Here is a 19,663-nt window from a genome sequence, read left to right on the forward strand (position 1 = left end):
GTCCTAATACCCCAGTAAAAGTGAAGGGGACACTACACTGTCAGTGGGCACTGTCTTTCGCATGAGAAATTAAACCGTGGTCCTAAATCTCTGTGGTCATTTAAAATCCCATGGCACTTCTCGTAAAAGAGAAAAGTCCCTCAATCGGCCTTTACGATCATGGCCTCCCAATCATCCCTATCCACTGAATTGGCTCTATCACTGTCTTTCCACTCCATCAATAGCTGGTGTGTGGTGAATGCACTGGCGCCGTTATCCAGGGCTGCCACCGCATCATCCAAGTGAATGCTACAAACTGGTGGTGGTGTGGAGAGACCCCCCCCCCCCCCATGATTGTGAAGCGCTTTGGGTGTATGGCCATATACAATAAATGTGCTATATAAATACAAATTACATTACATTACATTACATTACATTACAAGTTGGCGGTTCATTCCGCTGTGGCAACCCCTGATGATTAAAAGGACAGCTAAAGGAAAAAGAATGATATAATAGTTATTTATAAGCTGATATATAAAATATAAGCTGAAATGACAGCCATGTTTAGTTATTGTGCATTTGTTTATGTCATCTGTTGTTTTGCTTGTTGGTCAATCTAAAGGTTATACAAGCTATTTTTATAATCTGTCATTCATTTACTCTATATCTGTCTATATCTACTCCTTTAAACTTAAGAAAAAATAACTAGTTTTGTGTGTTAACTTGATTAATTTTTGAAGAACAACAAATGCGCAACAACTTTTTTAAAGTTCCAATTTTCAGCATTAAATGGTGGCTTGTTACATGCCTATTATTAAGATATTAACTGTTTATTTGCACTTAAGCAGTGTATTTCCATGATCTTATTCTACATATTTAATTCTACCCAATGCCGAAACCTGACTACTACCTTAAAAGCTAGTGTTCACTCGTTCATTTGTTCATTTGTTTGTTTGTTCGTTTGATCGTTCGTTGGTTCGTTCGTTGGTTCGTTCACTTATTCCTTCATACATTCATTTTCCTTTGGCTTAGTTTCTAATTCAGAGATCATCTATTCCAGCATATGTTTAACTCAGGGTATGCCCTTCCAGTCTCAACCCAGCACTGGTAAACACCCATACACACTCATTCTCACACACACACACACACACACACACACACACACACACACACACACACACACACACACACACACACACACACACACATCTCATACACTAAGGCAAATTTAGTTTATTCAATTCACCTACAGTTTAGCGCATGTCTTTAGACTGTGGTGAAAACCGGAGCACCTGGAGTAAACCCACATGAGTGCAGGGAGAACATGCAAACTCCACACAGAAATGACAACTGTTCCAGCCAGGATTTGAACCAGCCGTAACACTTTACAATAAGGTTCATTAGTTAATGCATTTACTAACATGAACAACACATGTACAGCATTTATTAATCATAATTGAACATTTACTAAAGCATTATTAACATCCAAGTCCATGCTTGTTAACATTAGTTAATGCACCGTGGGTTAACATGAACTAACAATGAACTACTGTATTTTCATTAACTAACATTGACTAACATGAACAAATACAGTAGTAAATGTGTTGTTCATTGTTTGTTCATGTTGGTAAATGCAATAACCAAAACTTCTTGCTGTGAGGCAGCTGTGTTAACCACTGTGCCACCGTGTCGCCCCTAAAAGCTATTGATAAGACGCAAATTACTAGTAGTAGTAGTCTTAAAATGTACTTATTTTGTTCATTAAAAATGAAATAACACGATTATATTCCAAATGCCATATCAGTTCAGTGTTGAACTCTGGATTCTAGGTGAACTATTCCTTTAATGTTTTATCTTTAGCAGGTGAAATCCATTAATGATATGGTTTCAGAAATGCTGACTTCGCTGGCAGAAAGACATTCCTCTTAATAACTTCTGACTCTGCACATTGCAGTGAGTGGATGTATGATTATTCCATAAACCATTGCATGTCCATAGCTCAGTGTGATTGTGGACTTCCTCTAAAGTGATGAGAATTAATTTGCATTGGAATGGAGTAAATTGGCGTTATGCTTTTGGCCTTAATCCCCAGAGATCTGCAGTCTGTGGTGTAGCGTCTTGGCAGATTGTTTAGACTGCTCTTGTTCAGCGCATTGCAGGGTGACAGGCTTGGTCTTCTGTCTTGAATCAAACGTTTCTTGTAGAAAACTCACCCGGGCTGTAAGCCAAGGGCTCCTTATTTATGTGACCTCCATCCAACATGGTTTTCAGTCTGGCTTTAAGAGAGCCAGTCTGCACTAGATGAAATACAGAGTCAATAAAATTAATTGATAGATACAAATGCAGCAGTAGTTTGCTTTGTTCTGTTTATTGTTTGTTCATTTGACTAACACCGTAAAAAAAGTTAATTAGATTTTAACCTTATTTTTTTAAGTTGCACATATTTTTCATTGATGTTTTAAGTCAGTCCAACTGAGGTTAGATTAAATCACTTAGGTTAATTTGATTCAACCTAATAATGTAGGGCAGCCACATTTTATTAATGGCATCACGGTGGCGCAGTGGGTAGCACAGTCACCTCACAGCTAGAAGGTCACAGGTTCGAGCCCCGGCTGGGTCAGTTGGCATTTCTGTGTGGAGTTTGAATGTTCTCCCCGTGTTCGCATGGGTTTCCCCCTGGATGCTCCGGTTTCCCCCACAGTCCAAAGACATGCACTATAGGTGAATTGAATAAGCTAAAATGGCCATAGTTTATGTTTGTGAAAGTGTGTGTATGGGTGTTTCCCAGTGAAGGACATCCGCTGCGTAAGACATATGCTGGATAAGTTGGCGGTTCATGCCGCTGTGGTGATACCTGACCAATTAAGGGACTAAGCTGATAAGTAAATGAATGAATGACATTTTATTACAGTGCATTTGTTTGTTCATGTGCTTGCTTCATGTTGTTTGCTTATTTGTCTGTGTATTGGTTATACTATCTATTTTTATGAACTATTATTTTAGTTCAATCAAACAATTGTTTATTTAGTTTTTTGTTTATCTTTTGTTTGCTTGTTGTTCATTTGTTTGACTGATCTGTGGTTTGTTTGGTTGGATCTGTTGTATTGCTTGCCCTCGTTTTATCTACACAGCAAACTCTTCTGAATATAAGTTACTCAGTTTAGATGGTAGTTTAGGTCCATCTCTAAATTGAGGTAAAGTTCCTCAAGCAAATGAGACAATGAAAGGATTAAATAAGTGATGATTGAGCACTGATGATGAACGTTTGCTGTTTATAAACAGAAACACAGAAGAAAAACACCGAAGTATAACTGACTTCAGTCACTTAGATGAAATCAGCTGAATATAATACATTGGATCTCTCAAAATCTCAGCAGAGCATCATTAAGCAACTCCAAAATAGCAGCATTACTTTTTACTAACCTGTTTGCCCTTATTTAAAGAGGGGCTCGCTGAACTGAGTAACTTTTACTCAAAGGATTTTGCTGTCTATTGTTTATCATTGGTTCTATATGTTGTCCACTTGTTTGATTGTTTGGTCATTGGTTTGATTGATTTCATCAATTGATTGATTGATTTTTTGATTTGTTTAATCATGTGTTTGATATCAGTCATTCACTTGTTTGATCTAGTTCACTAATTTGTTAAATTTGTTCAATCTATCATTTGTTTAGTTGTTTTTCTTTGTTTGGTCAATATATTGTTTATTCATGCCTTTGATGCATCAATCATTTGTTTGATCTGTAGTTCACTCCTTTGTTTACTCTTGTTCATTAGTTTGTTATTACTTCTTCATGTGTTTATTTGTTTGGTTGATCTATTGTTTATTAATGCCTTTGTTATATAGTTCATTTGCTTGTTTGATGTATAGTTCACTCATTTGTTCAATCTATTGTTTGTTCATTTGTTTGTTTGTTTGGTATTGTTCATTAATATGTTTTATGTACTATTCATTATTTGATTAGATTTGTTTTGGCCCTTATTTGAGTTGATGTTTGCTCCTTTGTTTAATTTGGTCCATCAATCAATGATTTTTTTGTTTGTCATTTGTTGTTTATGAATCTCCTGTATCATTTTCAAAATATGGTTTTAGTTTTCTTGTTATTTCTTTGTATTGTTATTATTTTATCTAGTTTTATGCTAAACCACAATCTTTGTTAACATTTTTAAACAATTCAGTTAAAAAGTAAATGATGAACATGGAATGTATTTTGCAATGTTGATGTCTGAGTAATCTGGAAGCCTTTCTCATTTCTTTGAATGCCACATCTTTAGTAGGGGAATTATATGTTTCAGGTATTTTTTTATGATGATACATTGCATGAAACCAAACATATGTTAAGTTATTAACTTGACAGAACTGACATAACTGTATTGTTATGTAATAAAATGACAATTAGATCTCTGACAAAATACAATAAGCTTTAGAGGGGTAGTTCATTTAAAATGAAAACGTATACTTACTCTCCAGTTATTTTAAGCTTTCATAAATTTGTTTTGGAGAATGCTGGTAACCCAACAATTAATGGTAACCATTGGCTTCCATTGCAAGAACAACACTGTGGAGAGTAAGCAAATGATAACACAGTCTTCCTTTTTGGGGTGAACCATCCCTTTTATTGGGCACATTCCACTGGCGAGACAAAATATTACATTGTATAATTGTTTTCTTTTCTTTGTTTGTTTGTTTGTTTGTTTTTGCGGTGTATGACAGTATCTGAAAATATAGATCTACAATTGGCCAGTTATTGAAATATTTGTCAAAAGCTCCATTCTTAAGAGAAATGGGCCAGCACGACTCAGGTAATGGTGCTGGCATGGCGGCACTGATGCTCTTTTATGGATTGACCATTAGCAGTAGAGTGGAGCACATTAGATTCTCTCAGGACCATATCTGATCCTGCCAGGCAAAGAAAGAACCCATAAATGCAGACAGAGAAAAACATGCTTTTCTCACTGCCTGAGAATGGAATAATGCCGCATGTGAGTGAGTGTTTACAGACATGAAGAGAAAGTGGAGGAGACACAGAGAGAAGGAATTGTCAAACCGTATCAGTGTTTACTGTGGATTTGAGGGTGAACCGTTTTAGGTCATTGCCACAGGCTCAGCATTTACACAGAATTTATTTGACCTTGTAAATTAGCATACAGTACATAAACCAGATGTTGCAGCAGCATGAATCCAGTGCATCCATTCAAGCTAAATTGTTAATATTATTGTTATTGTTTTTATTGCTTGATGGTGTTATTTAATACTCTTTTGTGTACACTGTGGCATTAGCCCTCTAGCGCATGGTGTTGCCATATGTCAACATGATATGTTCATTTCCCAGCCACTGTTTCTTTAAGACCAACGCTCTAATTTTTTATATATATTTTTTTTGTTGGAAAGAGAAGACCTTAGTTTAGCCAATGATGTGCTTTGGTTAAGTCACATGACATACAGTATTTTTCTGTGGCGCGATTTCTGACAGACTGGCGTATATTGTGATTAGTTGCTGAATGCAAATGAAAACGTCAGTAAAAACAAAGGATCAACTCATGTCAGAACTATCTCCATGACTGCTCTGTTCAAATGCCCAATCTGCATCATTCTCATGGTCACTGAAACCCAAGACAGGTGTAATAGTATAGTATGTAGTATAATATATATGCATTGTTTGCTGGTAGCTACATTATTCTGATGCATTTGAATATATTAGATTTGTTATAATATTTACTGGAGGAAATATTTACACCTACTGTATACATGTATACATGATAATACAATAATCATAATTATTATAATTCAATAATATTCAGCAAAAAAGAATGGAATAGACCAAAGCTGTTGGGATAGCTGTTGTTGGAAAGTATGTGTGTCATTCATACGTTCTGTGTTAAAGCTTATAATACTGCAACACCAATTAAATAATTTCAAACAACAAAATATTAATTGTAAGGAAAGGTCTACATTTGAAATTTCTAAGTTTGATCCACTGTTGGACGTTGTAGCTATACTGTATGGCAGCATATCATAAAGTACCAATTTTGTATTATTATTATTATTATTATTTTATTATTATTATTATTTTACAGCACTAGAAGCTAAGCCATTCTATGAAAAGGAAAATAGTGAACTGTTTTGTTATATAGATCTATCATAATGCGTGCAGTAGAGGGTTGGGGTAATATAGTATATTTATTCAAGCACATTTTTTTGTTTAGTTTTTTTTTTGTCACTGTGCACATATTTGCATAGCGCCTTTTGTCTTTTTATTTGTAGTGTTATTCAAATCAGTGTATAAACTTAGTTAATAAAACATTATATTTGTTCAAAAGATTTATATATATATATATATATATATATATATATATATATATATATATATATATATATATATATATATATATATATATATATATATATATATATATATAATTTAATGTGTGTTGTAAATTACCTCATTAACTTTTTTTTCCAAGTTTTACGTTTTTAGTGTGAAAGAATATTCTGATTCTATTGTTTATTTTTTTTTTATATCTGTGCCTATATAATAATACCTATATACAGTTGAAGTCAAAATTACCCCCCCCCCCCAAAAAAAAATTAGCCCCCTGCTTATTTTTCCCAAATTTCTTTTTAACTGAGAAATTTTTTTCAACAAATTTCTAAACATAATAATTTTAATAACTCATTTCTAATAACTGATTTATTTTATTTTTGCCATGATGACAATAAATAATATTTGACTAGATATTTTTTCAAGACACTTCTATACAGCTTAAAGTGACATTTAAAGGCTTAACTAGGGTAATTAGGTTAACTAGGCAGGTTGGGGTAATTAGGCGAGTTATTGTATAATGATGGTTTGTTCTGTAGGCTATCAAAATTATATTGGCTAGTTTAAAGGGGCCAAATATTTTGACCGTAAAATGTTTTTTAAAACTTAAAAACTGCTTTTATTCTAGCCGAAATAAAACAAATTAGACTTTCTCCAGCAGAAAAAGAATATTATCAGACATACTGTGAAAATTTCCTTGCTCTGTTAAACATTATTTGGGAAATAATTAAAAAGGAACAAAATAAATGTGAAAAAAATCAATAGGGGGCTAATAATTCTGATTTCAACTGTAATACATAATAATATATGTGCCTATATAATAATAATATAAGTGATTTTGCACAACCAACGTTTTACATAAGTTTAAACAATCAGAAGCCGATTAATAGCGGACAGCTTGTCCTATTATGTCTCTTTAAATTCAATTTTCACGAGGTGATGTATTCTGATCACCTGTTTTGTGCGGCGCATGCGCAGACGGGGAGATTGTGGAAGCGGGTATGCCCTCAGATGCTCGTAACCTCCATCCTAGACGCCGAACAGCCGATCACCAAACAACACTAGAGACAGCAATGGGGGAATAAACAGAAATGCTCGCGCGCTGTAAGGTATGACGCTGTTTGTACCTCTTTTGGATGAAAATTAACACGTTTTTCCTTGGATGATTTTGGTGTGTGTGGTTGTAAAGGCATACTTTGAGTCTGGAAATGCTTTCGGCTTCTTGATGCTCTCGTACAGCATGGACGGATGCGGTGTTAGTGATGAGGATGGGAAATCCTCCGACAGGGTTTGATCAAGGGCGAATGCATCATGACCAGGACAGCGAGGAAATCCTCTATTTCTCACCATTTACCGTTGGATTTTCTGACTGGATGTATGTTATGTGGGGAGATGATTGTGATTGCTGCAGATCGTGACTGTCAGGGATTGATCATCTACAACCTCGTATCGAATAACCAGCTTATAATACTACAACGTCCTTTGGTCAGCAAAACATAGCCTTCGAGTTGTAACTAATACGGTCTAACATTTTAATAGAGAAACATTAAATTAAGATTTTAAAACCTCATTTTTTATATATATTTTTTACATATGCAAAGGAGGTTGATATATGTGATGGAGTATTTCTGTAGATGGGCAATATAGATGTTTTTTTAAGGAGCAAAGCTGGAAAATCGCCAGAAGAACACGTTGATGTTGAGACCGTGTTAATTATACAGTGTTTCTACTATAATGACAGCGCATGCTACTATTAAAAACACTTGATTAAATAAATAATAAAATAAAGAAATAAATAAAAACAAACGCACGGAAAACTCACATTACAGTTCTTCGTCATAAATGTGTCCGCATAGAGTTACTGCTGTGAATGGTATGGCGTGTTGTATTTCACGCTGAAAGGCAGAGAGACGTGATGCAGGATATAGAGCGCTGTCCAAGGTGCTGAAGGGAAACGTCCAAACACTCAGTCAATTACAGGGAAATGCAGTCATGCTTTTCTCGCAAAATCATCGCCATTCATGCTAGATTTTTAAGATGTGTTACATGTGAGTGAACAACAGGTGTGTAGGATTGGTAAATTGTCACTAGGATTGTCAATTGTTATACAGTAGGTAGTTATCAGATATCATGAACATCGACATTTCAAAAATCCTGTTCATGTTTTGGAACATAGCAATTATGTAATATTTTATGCATCCCATAAATATGTTGTTTGGAACAATTTAGTGGTAATATTAAGTCAAAAGTTAAAACCATTTAAATTGGTTGCTCTTAAAATACTCTTCTGCTCACCAGTGCTCTATTAATTTGCTAAGAAAGCAGTAATAATGAAAACAGTACACTTTTCCAAATAAACAAGCATTTAAACTAGCTGTTTTCTTTCTGAATATCTTGCAACTGTCATTCATGTGATTTAAATCTGATATTCAGCATCATTGCTTAAGTCTTCAGCATGACATGATCTTTAATAAATCTTTCTAATATGTATATTTGAAGTTTACAATAACCACATTTTCTTAAAATTAGCTATATGTGCGTGTATTTGTTTCTTTAAGAATGTTATATTTAGTATTTTGTCATGGTTTTCTCACATGATAAAAAGACACAACTGTTTCAGTATTGTTAACAATTTTAAGAGTCTTCTGAAGGATCATTAGATTGATTTCTAAAGGATCATTTGACTGGGCTAATTATTTCTGAAAAATCAGCTTTGAAACAGGAATACATTGCATTCACTTACAAAATTGTTCTGCAAAAATGAAATAATATTTAATAGAATTACTGTTTTTTATTGCATGTATAATTAAAATAGTTGACTCTAATAAACCATTTTATTTGAGGCATAGCATGTCACTGCAAGAGCAAATGTACTGTGAGGGCTAATGATATGGTCCATTTATTTTATTTATAATGGATGTGCTTACTGCAGGTCATGGGTAAATGACAATTCATCACCTTAGAATTATAAGACTATCTGTAGTTTTTGTCAAAATTGAGTTAGTGACATATTCTTACTAAATTACAACTTATTTACATCATGGGATGTTTTTTATAAGTTGTTTACATTTTAAGATTTTTTATTTAAAAAACAAATGTTACACATATACTGTTTGCTATATACTTTGAAGCTCAATATCTCAAAATCATTCAAACGCTGATAGAACCTTATAATTCCAAGCTGACGAATTCTCCCATCCACAAACACTGCTATGACAACCATTTTTCTTAATGCAAAGATTACTTCTTTTGTTTATTCTGTTATTCATGTTCTTGCATTTAGGATTTCACACTCTTTGAAGTTCACTTAAATAGAGCATGTCTGAAAATAAATATTTCAAAGTATTATCTTCGTTTTATCCAGTTTTGCTTTAGGCAAATATAAAAAGAAATATACAATTGTAACTCAATAAATGTTTTTGTTTATGAAGTCAGTAAATATTCATGTTATCATACATATGGTGTTACTCGCTGTTGAATTTATGCACATTCAATTTTCTATTTTCTAAGGGACACTGGAGGTAGATGTGAGGGATAACTTCAACTGGTGAGAGAAACCCACCTCTGGGCTCCCCATCCCAGTCTTCTCCTACACCAGTGCCCTATTCCCCACAGCCAACATGTTTTCCTCCAACTTTCTGAGCGGGGGGAATCCTCTAAGTGCAATGTCCTCTGCTGTGAACAAGTTTGGTCTTTTTGGGGATGAGACCAGTGAGGAAAAACAACAACAGCAGCCTCCAGGATCCTCAAAGCAGAAGGATCACCAACAGCAGGGGAACGGCCAACCAGCCTCGCAGGGACCTCAGAGACAAAGTGGACCTCAGCCACAGGGTATGGGAAGGGGAGGCCAAGGAGTTGGACGGGGAGGCTCTCAACCACAAGGAGCTGGAAGGGGTGGATCTCAACCACAAGCAGCTGGACAGGGTGGATCCCAACCACAAGGAGCTGGACGAGGTGGATCCCATCCACAAGGAGCTGGACGGGGTGGATCCCAACCTCAAGGAGCTGGACGGGGTGGATCTCAACCTCAAGGAGCTGGACGGGGTGGATTCCAACCTCAAGCAGCTGGACGGGGTGGCTCTCCTGTACTGCAAGGGGCTGGTAGAGGAGGTCTTTCCCAGCAGGGAGCGGGTAGGGGTGGATTGCAACATGGAACAGGTGGGGGTGAATCTCCTAAGCACGGTGTTGGGAAGGGTGGACCAAGAGGACCTGGGTCAAGGCCTCCTTCAACAGAGCCTCAGGAGAAAAGTGGATCTGGAGCTGGGGTTAAAACCCTCTGTCCAGTCTGTAAAAACACAGAACTCAATCTTAAATCCAAGGATTCACTCAACCATAATACCTGCACACAATGTAAATCAGAGGTCTGCAACATGTGTGGGTTTAGTCCTCCAGATGCAACTGTGAGTACAAATTGCTAACTCATCATTCTTTAAGTTTGCAAATGTTCTACTGAAAATAGACGTATCTGTCATTCTTTGAGAAACATTAGCAGTCTGATCGATCACCAAAACAACTGTGTTGAATTTAATGTATGTCAAATTAAAAATTTGCAACTGGATAACAGAAATTTGTATTTTCTATATTCACAGGCTAAGGAGTGGCTTTGCCTGAATTGCCAGATGCAGAGAGCTCTGGGAGGGGCAGAGAGCAGTGGACCTCCTACACTAAAAGCCCAATCACAGCCCAAGGACAATGTACCATCACAGAACCTTGCAAAGAAAGACACACCTCACAGTAAGCAGATGCCTCCATCTGCCAGTCCGCCAACAAAACCAACACAAAGTCAGAAACAATCAAGCCAGTCCAGCACAAGTGCAGCTCATACATCGCAGCAAACAACACAACAAAAACCTCCTACAAAGCAAACAACACAAGGTGCTCCTCCTGCCAAAAGTGAGCCACCATCAAAGACTGATCCTCCTAAAAAAGAAGAAGAGTCCAGTTTCTTTGGTTTCGGTTTTGGTGGCACTCGATCCCGCTCTCCTTCTCCACAGCCTGGTGCCTCTTCTGTTTCTGGGAAGGTTTTAGGATTTGGTTCTTCATTCCTTAGCTCTGCATCAAACCTGATTTCAGCTACCCAAGATGAAAACTCAACCACACCCCCGACCTCTCGAAAGGGATCTACCATTTCCCAAACCTCTGCCAAGATCACAACACCCCCTTCATCAAGAAAAGGCTCAGAGGCCTCTAAGGGATCCCCCAATCTTTCCAAGTCACTGATGCAAGAGGGAAAAACACAACAACAACAAAATAAACCTCAAGACACTCAAAAACCAACAACAATTACGGAATCCCCATCTGCTCAGGCTACTAAAGTGGATCAAAGCCCAAAACTTCCTCCCAAATCCTGTCCACTCTGCAAGGCACTCCTAAGAAAAGATCCTCTTAACTATAGTACCTGCACTGAATGCAAGACCATTGTGTGTAATCAGTGTGGATTTAATCCTGTGCCTCATCAGACGGAGGTAAGAAACAGATGAATTTATGTTTTGCAGTTGGCTCACATTATGGTTTGTGCAATGAACTGTGTGAGGAAAATGTCAAGAGCAATTTCAAAGGACATGTTCTTTGTGATTTCAGTGATTCTGTTGTAAAAGATGGATGTATTTTCTAGTCTCTTTGGTTTGTGTGGAGGCAGTCTTGTGGAAGGCAGCCTGAAAATGGCTGTGAGAGAGACAAAATGTGCTTTGATTCTAAATTACCTCAGACTACTCCCTCCCCAAACTTTTCAAAATAAAGTGCTTGAATCTCAAGACCAAAAGTAAAACATAAATGTGCAGATGCACAATGTGTCATCCTTTTTTACGTTTGCATTAGTGTGATTCACAGATCCATTAAAAGATTAGTTCATCTAAAAATTCAAATTATGTAATTAATTTCCTCACGTCATTTCTATTTCTTGAAACCTTTATGTTGGAATCCAATTTAAGATATTTTAGATTAAAGCTGACAGTTCCCAAAACATCCGCAGACAGAAATGGTCATGATATATTTAAAGTTCTAAAAAAGATTTGCATTGGGTTTAGTGGGCCCAGGGGGTGACACGACAGCGAACAAAGTTGTATTACAGTTTTTTGGTGCACACAGATGAGCTTTGTATGATTACAGATGATATTTTAAAAGGAATGTTTTATCATGGTTTTAGTTGACAAGGTTTTAGTTTTCTGTACCTTAAATACCTAGCTGGCAGCTAGCTCTCTGCAACTCTCACATGGTCACCAACAGAAGCTAAGCAGGGCTGCACCCGGTCAGTACCTTGATGGGAGACCAGATGGGAAAGCTAGGTTGCTGCCAGATTTACTCCCGATTCACAGGGGGCTTCAGCATCAATGCTTGACGGGGCGTGTCTGAAGTTGGGGCTGACGCGATAATCATAGCACATCAGCCAATGAAATTCGTCCAAAATCACTGCATTACTGCATAAAGCGATCTGATTGGCTGACGTGTCCGTTGGTGCTTCAAAAGTTCAAGACGCGCCGACAGATGCACAATGCAGATCGGCAATGCTTGACGTCACCCATTCAAAGTGAATGGGAGAGTGTGGACGCTGGCACCCAGTATGAATAGAGTGTTAGTGAGGCCAGCAGGGGGCGCTCAACCTGCGGTCTGTGTGGGTCCTAACACCCCAGTAGATTGATTTGGACTCTATATTGCTCTAAGCGCCATCTTTCAGATGAAGCATTAAACCAAGGTCCTGACTCTAAGTGGTGGTTAAAAATCCCAGGATGTCCTTCGAAAAAGAGTAGGTGTTTAACCCCGGCATCTTGGCCAAATTTGCCCATTGGTCCATCACGGCCTCCTAACCATCCTCGTATCAAAATTGGCTTCATCACTCTGTCTCCTCACCACCAATCAGCTGGTGTGGGGTGTGAGGTTTGGCACAATATGGTTGCCATCATGCATCCAGGTGGATAAGGAGATTCCTTCCACAAATGTGTAAAGCACTTTGAGTGTCCAGAAAAGCGCTATATAAATATAAGGAATTATTATTATTGTTATTAATAAATGTGTCTGTGGTTGTATGTGGAGGCTCAGAGAGCTCTCAGATTTATTCTTATTTTGTGTTTCAAAAATGAACAAAGGACTTGGGGGATTGGCCCGACATGAGGGAGAGTAATTAACAAAATTTTCATTTTTTGGGTGAACTAATCCTTTAAGGTTTTGGGTGATAAATAGATTTCATGAATGAATGGACTTTCTCTGCTTTTTGATTTGTATTATGACGTTTAATAATCAGTCTGGCTCAAACATGGCAGTTGCTGGCTTGTCTGTTTTGCCTGCCAACTTTCCACTCAGTGTGTTGCTTTCAGCCACTTTACAGACAGCAAAGCCATCGAGATGTCATGGCTGCTTGGGGAGAGAGCTTCATAATAATCTTGTGGGCTTTAGTGATGTCTGCTTTGATCCAAGTGGATACTTTATTTTGCTTTCTCAACAGAAGTTGGTAGATGTGGTTTAATTTTAGGGCTGCAACTAACGATTATTTTAATAATCAATGAATCGGTCGATTATTTATTTGATTAATCGGACAAAAAACAAACAAGAAAAGCATTCATTTCCAACTCTTTATTTAAAAAAGCTCATCCCTGAGCTGTTATAAAAATAATAATAATAATAATAATAATAATAATAAAAATAATAAAATAAAATAAAATAAAAAAATTATCAAGTATTTTTGTTCTGTTTTCAACATAAATATCTAAAGAATTCTTAAATCAAGATACATACTAGACACATGAAATAATATAAAATAAAATACAAACAGGAAAAGCATTAATTTCCAACTCTTTATTTAAAAAAAGCTCATCCCTGAGCTGTAATAATAATAATAATAATAATAATAATAATAATAAAAAAAAAACTTAAACTTAAACAAGTATTTTTGTTCTGTTTTCAACCCAAATATATTTAATAATTCTTAAATCAAGATACAGTACATACTAGACACATGAAATACCTTAAGAAATGATGTCTTGTTTTTGAAAAAAAAAAAAAAAAACACGCCTCAACATAAGTGATTGTTTGCTTAAAACAAGCTAAATTATTTGCCAAGGGGTTGAGAAAAATAATCTTAATGAGATATAGTCTCAAACAGAAGTTAAGCATCACTAAATTTCCCTTTGCCATATTTCTTGTCTGTTCTTGATTGAAGGTTTTGTAGATATTTGGACTGGAGATGAGACAAAATTGACTAAGAAAGAAAAGCTGTTTTTGCAGTGCAGCTCTACGTGGCTACAGATCGAAAAATAAATGATCCAAAAAAGGCGAGTGAATAAAAGCGTGTCTTTAGTCTTACAATGCAAAATAACTATACCACTGCTGTTTTACTTCTGTTGTTAACCCTTTTACTGGTGAGTTTAAAAGATTCTATCTGGAACCAGGAGTTTTTTTTTTAGGCGATCATTATTTTAGAACATTCACCCTTAATGTTTTCATGGCAAGGCGTCATGTTTGTCACGTGACACACAACAGCCACAATAGCACTGCATGACAGATGTAACACTTTTATTTTGTTTTTCTTTCCGTTTTAATTCAACGTATCCACGCGCTTGCCCAGCTACCTGATATTCCAATTCAAACAGACGTGTAAGTGATTCCATGTGGATCTATAACGTTGGATGGGCATCACCATGTTTACTTGCGTTTGCCTCATTCATAAAAGTAGACCACGCATGATTCAGCAAGTAAATTCATCAGTTACTGACCAAATGCATGCGAGTAAGTGGCTGGTGAACTTAGAGAATGGTAGATTCAACTTTATAGTTACTTTCACTATGTGTATCTAATATGAATAAAACATATCGACAACTTATATTTGAATAGATTGTTAGACATTCTTGTGTGTTTTACAAACTCTAAATGTATTGTTTTACTAGTACTTGTGTGTATTTACATGTCTTAAACATAAACGCTGCATATTAGTGATAATATGACAAGTCTTTCTCTGGCTCAGCGCCAGTCAATGCGCCAAAGCTAATGTGAATTTTTCAGTTGCCGCTCTAAGGGTAAGCGAGCTAACGCTAACTTGTCATGCTTGTCAAGCTGGATAACGAGTAAAAACACCAGCACCAGGGACTTTACGGTCCTCACTTCAAAACTGAAAAAAAGTAGGATTCTTTATTGATTTACCCTGCTGTTAAACTGCCTTCCTCCTCATCCCTGTCTATAAGGCGCTGAACTCTTTATCAGTGCACGAGAGACCGTGTTCACTCCGCTGATGTTGAACTAAAGTGTTTTTAAAAATTCCAACGTCCCCGTGTCACAGGGACACAACAATTTCGATTATGAAATTTCTTGCCAAAACTTTTAGTAATCAATGTTTATGCATTTAATCGATTCGTTGTTGCAGCCCTATTTCATTCTGTATTTGTTTTCTGGACTCAGTGGACTCTATTATTTATAGGGGTTCTATTTCTGATGTCATGTGGTACATTTTCTAATTTTTATTAGTTTTTTTTTCCAAGTTAACCATCCATACGATGGCAGCTAGCTCTCTGCAACTCTCACATGGTCGACCACTGAAGCTAAGCAGGGCTGCGCCCGTTCAGTACCTGGATGGGAGACCACATGGGAAAGCTAGGTTGCTAAGTGGTGTTAGTGAGGCCAGCAGGGGGCACTCAACCTGTGGTCTGTGTGGGTCCTAATGCCCCAGTATAGTGACGGGGACTCTATACTGCTCAGTGAGCGCCGTCTTTCGGATGAGACGTTAAACCGAGGTTCCGACTCTTTGTGGTTGTTAAAAATCCCAGGATGTCCTTTGAAAAGGAGTAGGGGTTTAACCCCGGCATAATGGCCAAATCTGCCCACTGGCCTCTGTCCATCATGGCCTCCTAACCCTCCCCATATCATGATTGGCATATCATCACTCTGTGTCCTCTCCACCAATCAGCTGGTGTGTGGTGTGCGGTCTGGCGCAAAATGGCTGCCGTCGCGTCATCCAGGTGGATGCTGCACACTGGTGGTGGATGAGGAGATTCCCCCTCCATTGTGTAAAGCGCTTTGAGTGCCCAGAAAAGCGCTATATAAATGTAAGGAATTATTATTATTAATTATTATTTAGTTTGCTTTTTTGCGTTGTCATTATCACGCCTTTTATATTTCAGGAGTTTCTCTAAGGTTTTATATAAACTAGTAAGAGAGTAGACAAATCCAGGAATGGGCAGGAATGTGTAATTTTCACAGTCTTAGCTCTAAATCTGCTGTAATAATATATGTCCCCAAGAGAGCACTTATGGCCTTTGTTGTAATCATCTCAAAGCCCTAAACAACTAGGTTTGACCCGAAGCGGCTGTTTTACCTTTTAGGATGTGTTGAGTACAAAATACTCTTGATTCTGTAGTTGAATGTTTTGAGTTTATGTTCAGCCTGGCAAGGAGTTTTGAAGGCTATTGGGTCACATGGACCAGCTGTGTGACGAAAACATGGAAGGCAGAGGATCCTCCGCGTTGTTGTCCTCTGAGATAACATCTAAGTCTTTTCTGAGGGAGTTCAAAAGCACAGAGATGTGGTGTAGATTACAGTGGCATCTGCTACTTAGTTGTGCTCAGTGTCAAGTGCAGGTTGTTGAAATGAGATAATAGCGAAAGAGTATGTCTTCTATATGAAGGTCACCTTCACTCATTCTGCAATAACTGTGTGTGGTTTGTGTTTAATCAAAAAATATTCAAGCCTGAGAAATGCCTTAAGCCTAGAGATTTAGTAAATATGAAACAGCTGTGTGCTTTTTTTACCTCTCTAAAATGATCTAAATGATATATTATATTTCCTTAAGCCTTAAATAAGATAGCTGCTGTCTTTCACCAGAGGTTAAATTTAGGTTTTAGTGTGAGCTGTATGTCTGATGACTGTGAATGCAGCATGAACTGATAATTCTTTCTGAGTACGATGGGAAATTATTTAAGCATACAGGATCACGTTTTAAAAAGAGAAATCATACAAATGCACCAAATAATCAGCTCACATTTCCATAACAAACATTTTAGCTGGCACATTTACAGATTTGTAAACACTGGCTTGCACTGACACTATTGTGAGCTATGTTTGATTAGATTTCATAAGCAATCCTTTGTAATTTTTTATATATGTATATGCACACAAATACTGTGATGTACTGTTAACAAGACTTTTGGAAATTTGCACAAATTGAACTGGTCATTTGGGGATTGTGTCTAAAATATTTTTGGTTTGTATTTGCCATCTACTGTAGCTTACCTGAGAAATCCTTTTAAAAAGTCAGAGTAACTGCAATGTAGTCCTCTAAAACACACACATATACCTTTTCAGTATAATAAAACATTTAAGAGTGTCTTAGGGCCGTGATTTCATCTTTCTAGTTTACTGAGCATGTGTTTATATGAGTAGCCGTTCCTCTGGCAGAATATGCATTTTTGTACACTCATTCAGTCATTCGAACTATTCTAATGTTTCTAAACAAAATATGTACTAAAATATGTAATATTAAGATATGACTAAAAATAATCCTGTTCAGAATGTTTCTGTATGCTAAAATACCTCAAAGAAGTGGAATAAGTTAATAGATGTTGGCAAGGCGACTACTATTACTATTAACCATTGGTTTTTTTTGCAGGCAAAGGAGTGGCTTTGCTTAAACTGCCAGACACAGAGAGCACTGAAAGGAATAGAGCCTCCAGGACAACCCACTATAAAATCCAAAACACAGCCCAGCAAATCTAATAAGATGGATTCTACACTTGGCCCTTTAGAAAAACAGTCCTCAACTCTGCCAACAATGGCTAGTCCTGCCAACCAACCTGCTGCTCATAAAAAGGAGATGCATGAACAACAGACTAGTGCAGTTGGAGCAAAGCAAGCTCCTTCCACTAAGCCTGTACAACAGCAGACAGTAAAAAATGCCTCCTCCCCTTCTGTTTCTAAAGCATCACCAAAGGCTGAGGCTGAACAAGAACAGTCAGGATTTTTTGGCTTGGGCTTTGGTGGAGCACGGTCACGGTCACCATCTCCTCAGCCTGCGGTTTCTGCCATGTCTGGTAAGGTCTTGGGATTTGGTTCCTCCTTTCTGAACTCAGCATCTAATCTCATTTCATCAGCAGTTCAAGATGAACCTTCTACAACTAATTCCCAAGCTACTTCAGTCTCACAAATTTCCCTCAAAACCAACACTCCACCAATGCCTCGAAAAGGGTCTACAACGTCAAATGAAAATCAATCAGTTGGTCAGAAAGAAGATAAAAAGATAGAGTTAACTGCTGACCTAAATAATAAAGCACCAATATCTCAACCTAAAAAAGGTGAACCTTCTTTATTGATGCCAAAAGCAGACAAAAACCCTCAACCCTTGCCCAAATCCTGTCCACTTTGCAAGGTAGAAATCAAAAAGGACCTTGCCAACTACCAGATCTGTACTGAATGCAAAACTACAGTGTGTAATCTTTGTGGATTCAACCCAACACCCCATCAAACAGAGGTAATTTTATGCTGACTCACAAATAATTTCTAAAATATTTGAATAATAGGTGAGCATGAGTTAACCAATTTCTTCTTTTTTAGTTGAAAGAGTGGCTATGTTTAAACTGTCAGACTCAAAGAGCTCTCAAAGGAATGGAACCACCAGGACCTCCAAAATTGGAGTCTGCAGCACAGGCTAAAAAACAGCCTGCCAGTAAACCATTGGTTTCACCCTTGATTCAAAAGGAAGGTGCATCTGAATTAGACAAGTTAGGCAAGAAAATTGGCCCTCCTCAGAAATTACAAGACCAACAATCCAAGGCTCCAAATGGTGCTCTGCCAATCCAAAAGGCCCAACAACAAGAACATGAAGCCAAATCTGAAGTCTCTGCCAAGTCTGCCAAGGAAGAATCTGGATTTTTTGGTTTCGGTGGTGCAAGGTCAAGATCTCCATCTCCTCAACCTGCTGTGTCTGCTGTTTCTGGGAAGGTTCTTGGTTTTGGCTCATCCTTTTTAAGCTCAGCATCCAATTTAATATCTACAGCTGTGCTAGATGAGACATCTACAACACCACCAACCTCCCGCAAAGCTTCAACAGTTTCCCAGGGCTCAACACCAACCACTTCTCGGAAGAGTTCTGCTGTTCCACAGATGTCAAACACCGGGGACACAACACAAACAACTGCAGAAAAACAAGAGACATATCAACAAGCCAGCAAATCTTCTATGAACAAAACAGCTGATAAATCATTACCTACCAAAGTGGACAAAACACCCCTGCCCCTCCCCAAGAGCTGCCCACTTTGCAAGGCAGATATTACAAGTGTTCCTCCTAACTTCAGCAGCTGCACTGATTGCAAAACTATTGTCTGTAACCGTTGTGGATTTAACCCTATGCCTCATGAAAAAGAGGTAAGATATAATGTTTATTTTAC

At 37.4% G+C, this 19,663-nt stretch overlaps 1 protein-coding gene across 6 annotated transcripts in view; it reads left to right on the forward strand.

Moving 5' to 3' along the window:
• The window catches only part of pclob (piccolo presynaptic cytomatrix protein b), a 121,011-nt gene that overhangs the window by 7,616 nt on the left and 93,732 nt on the right, over window positions 1-19,663 (forward strand). For 5 of the 6 annotated variants that reach the window (XR_012394303.1, XM_009293458.5, XM_017352021.4 and 2 more), the window contains exons 1-5: window positions 7,334-7,411; window positions 9,813-10,702; window positions 10,892-11,767; window positions 17,890-18,747; window positions 18,831-19,640. Coding sequence is in view for 5 of the 6 variants with exons in the window: in XM_009293458.5 (XP_009291733.2) it covers window positions 9,923-10,702; window positions 10,892-11,767; window positions 17,890-18,747; window positions 18,831-19,640 (3,324 nt within the window). In the remaining variant the exon portion in view is untranslated. Of the gene's footprint in view, window positions 1-7,333; window positions 7,412-9,812; window positions 10,703-10,891; window positions 11,768-17,889; window positions 18,748-18,830; window positions 19,641-19,663 lie in introns of those variants that run through there. The other variant, XM_021467758.3, reaches the window with a different exon arrangement.

The sequence above is a fragment of the Danio rerio genome, chromosome 18, assembly GCF_049306965.1.
Source record: "Danio rerio strain Tuebingen ecotype United States chromosome 18, GRCz12tu, whole genome shotgun sequence".
Lineage (NCBI taxonomy): Eukaryota > Metazoa > Chordata > Actinopteri > Cypriniformes > Danionidae > Danio > Danio rerio.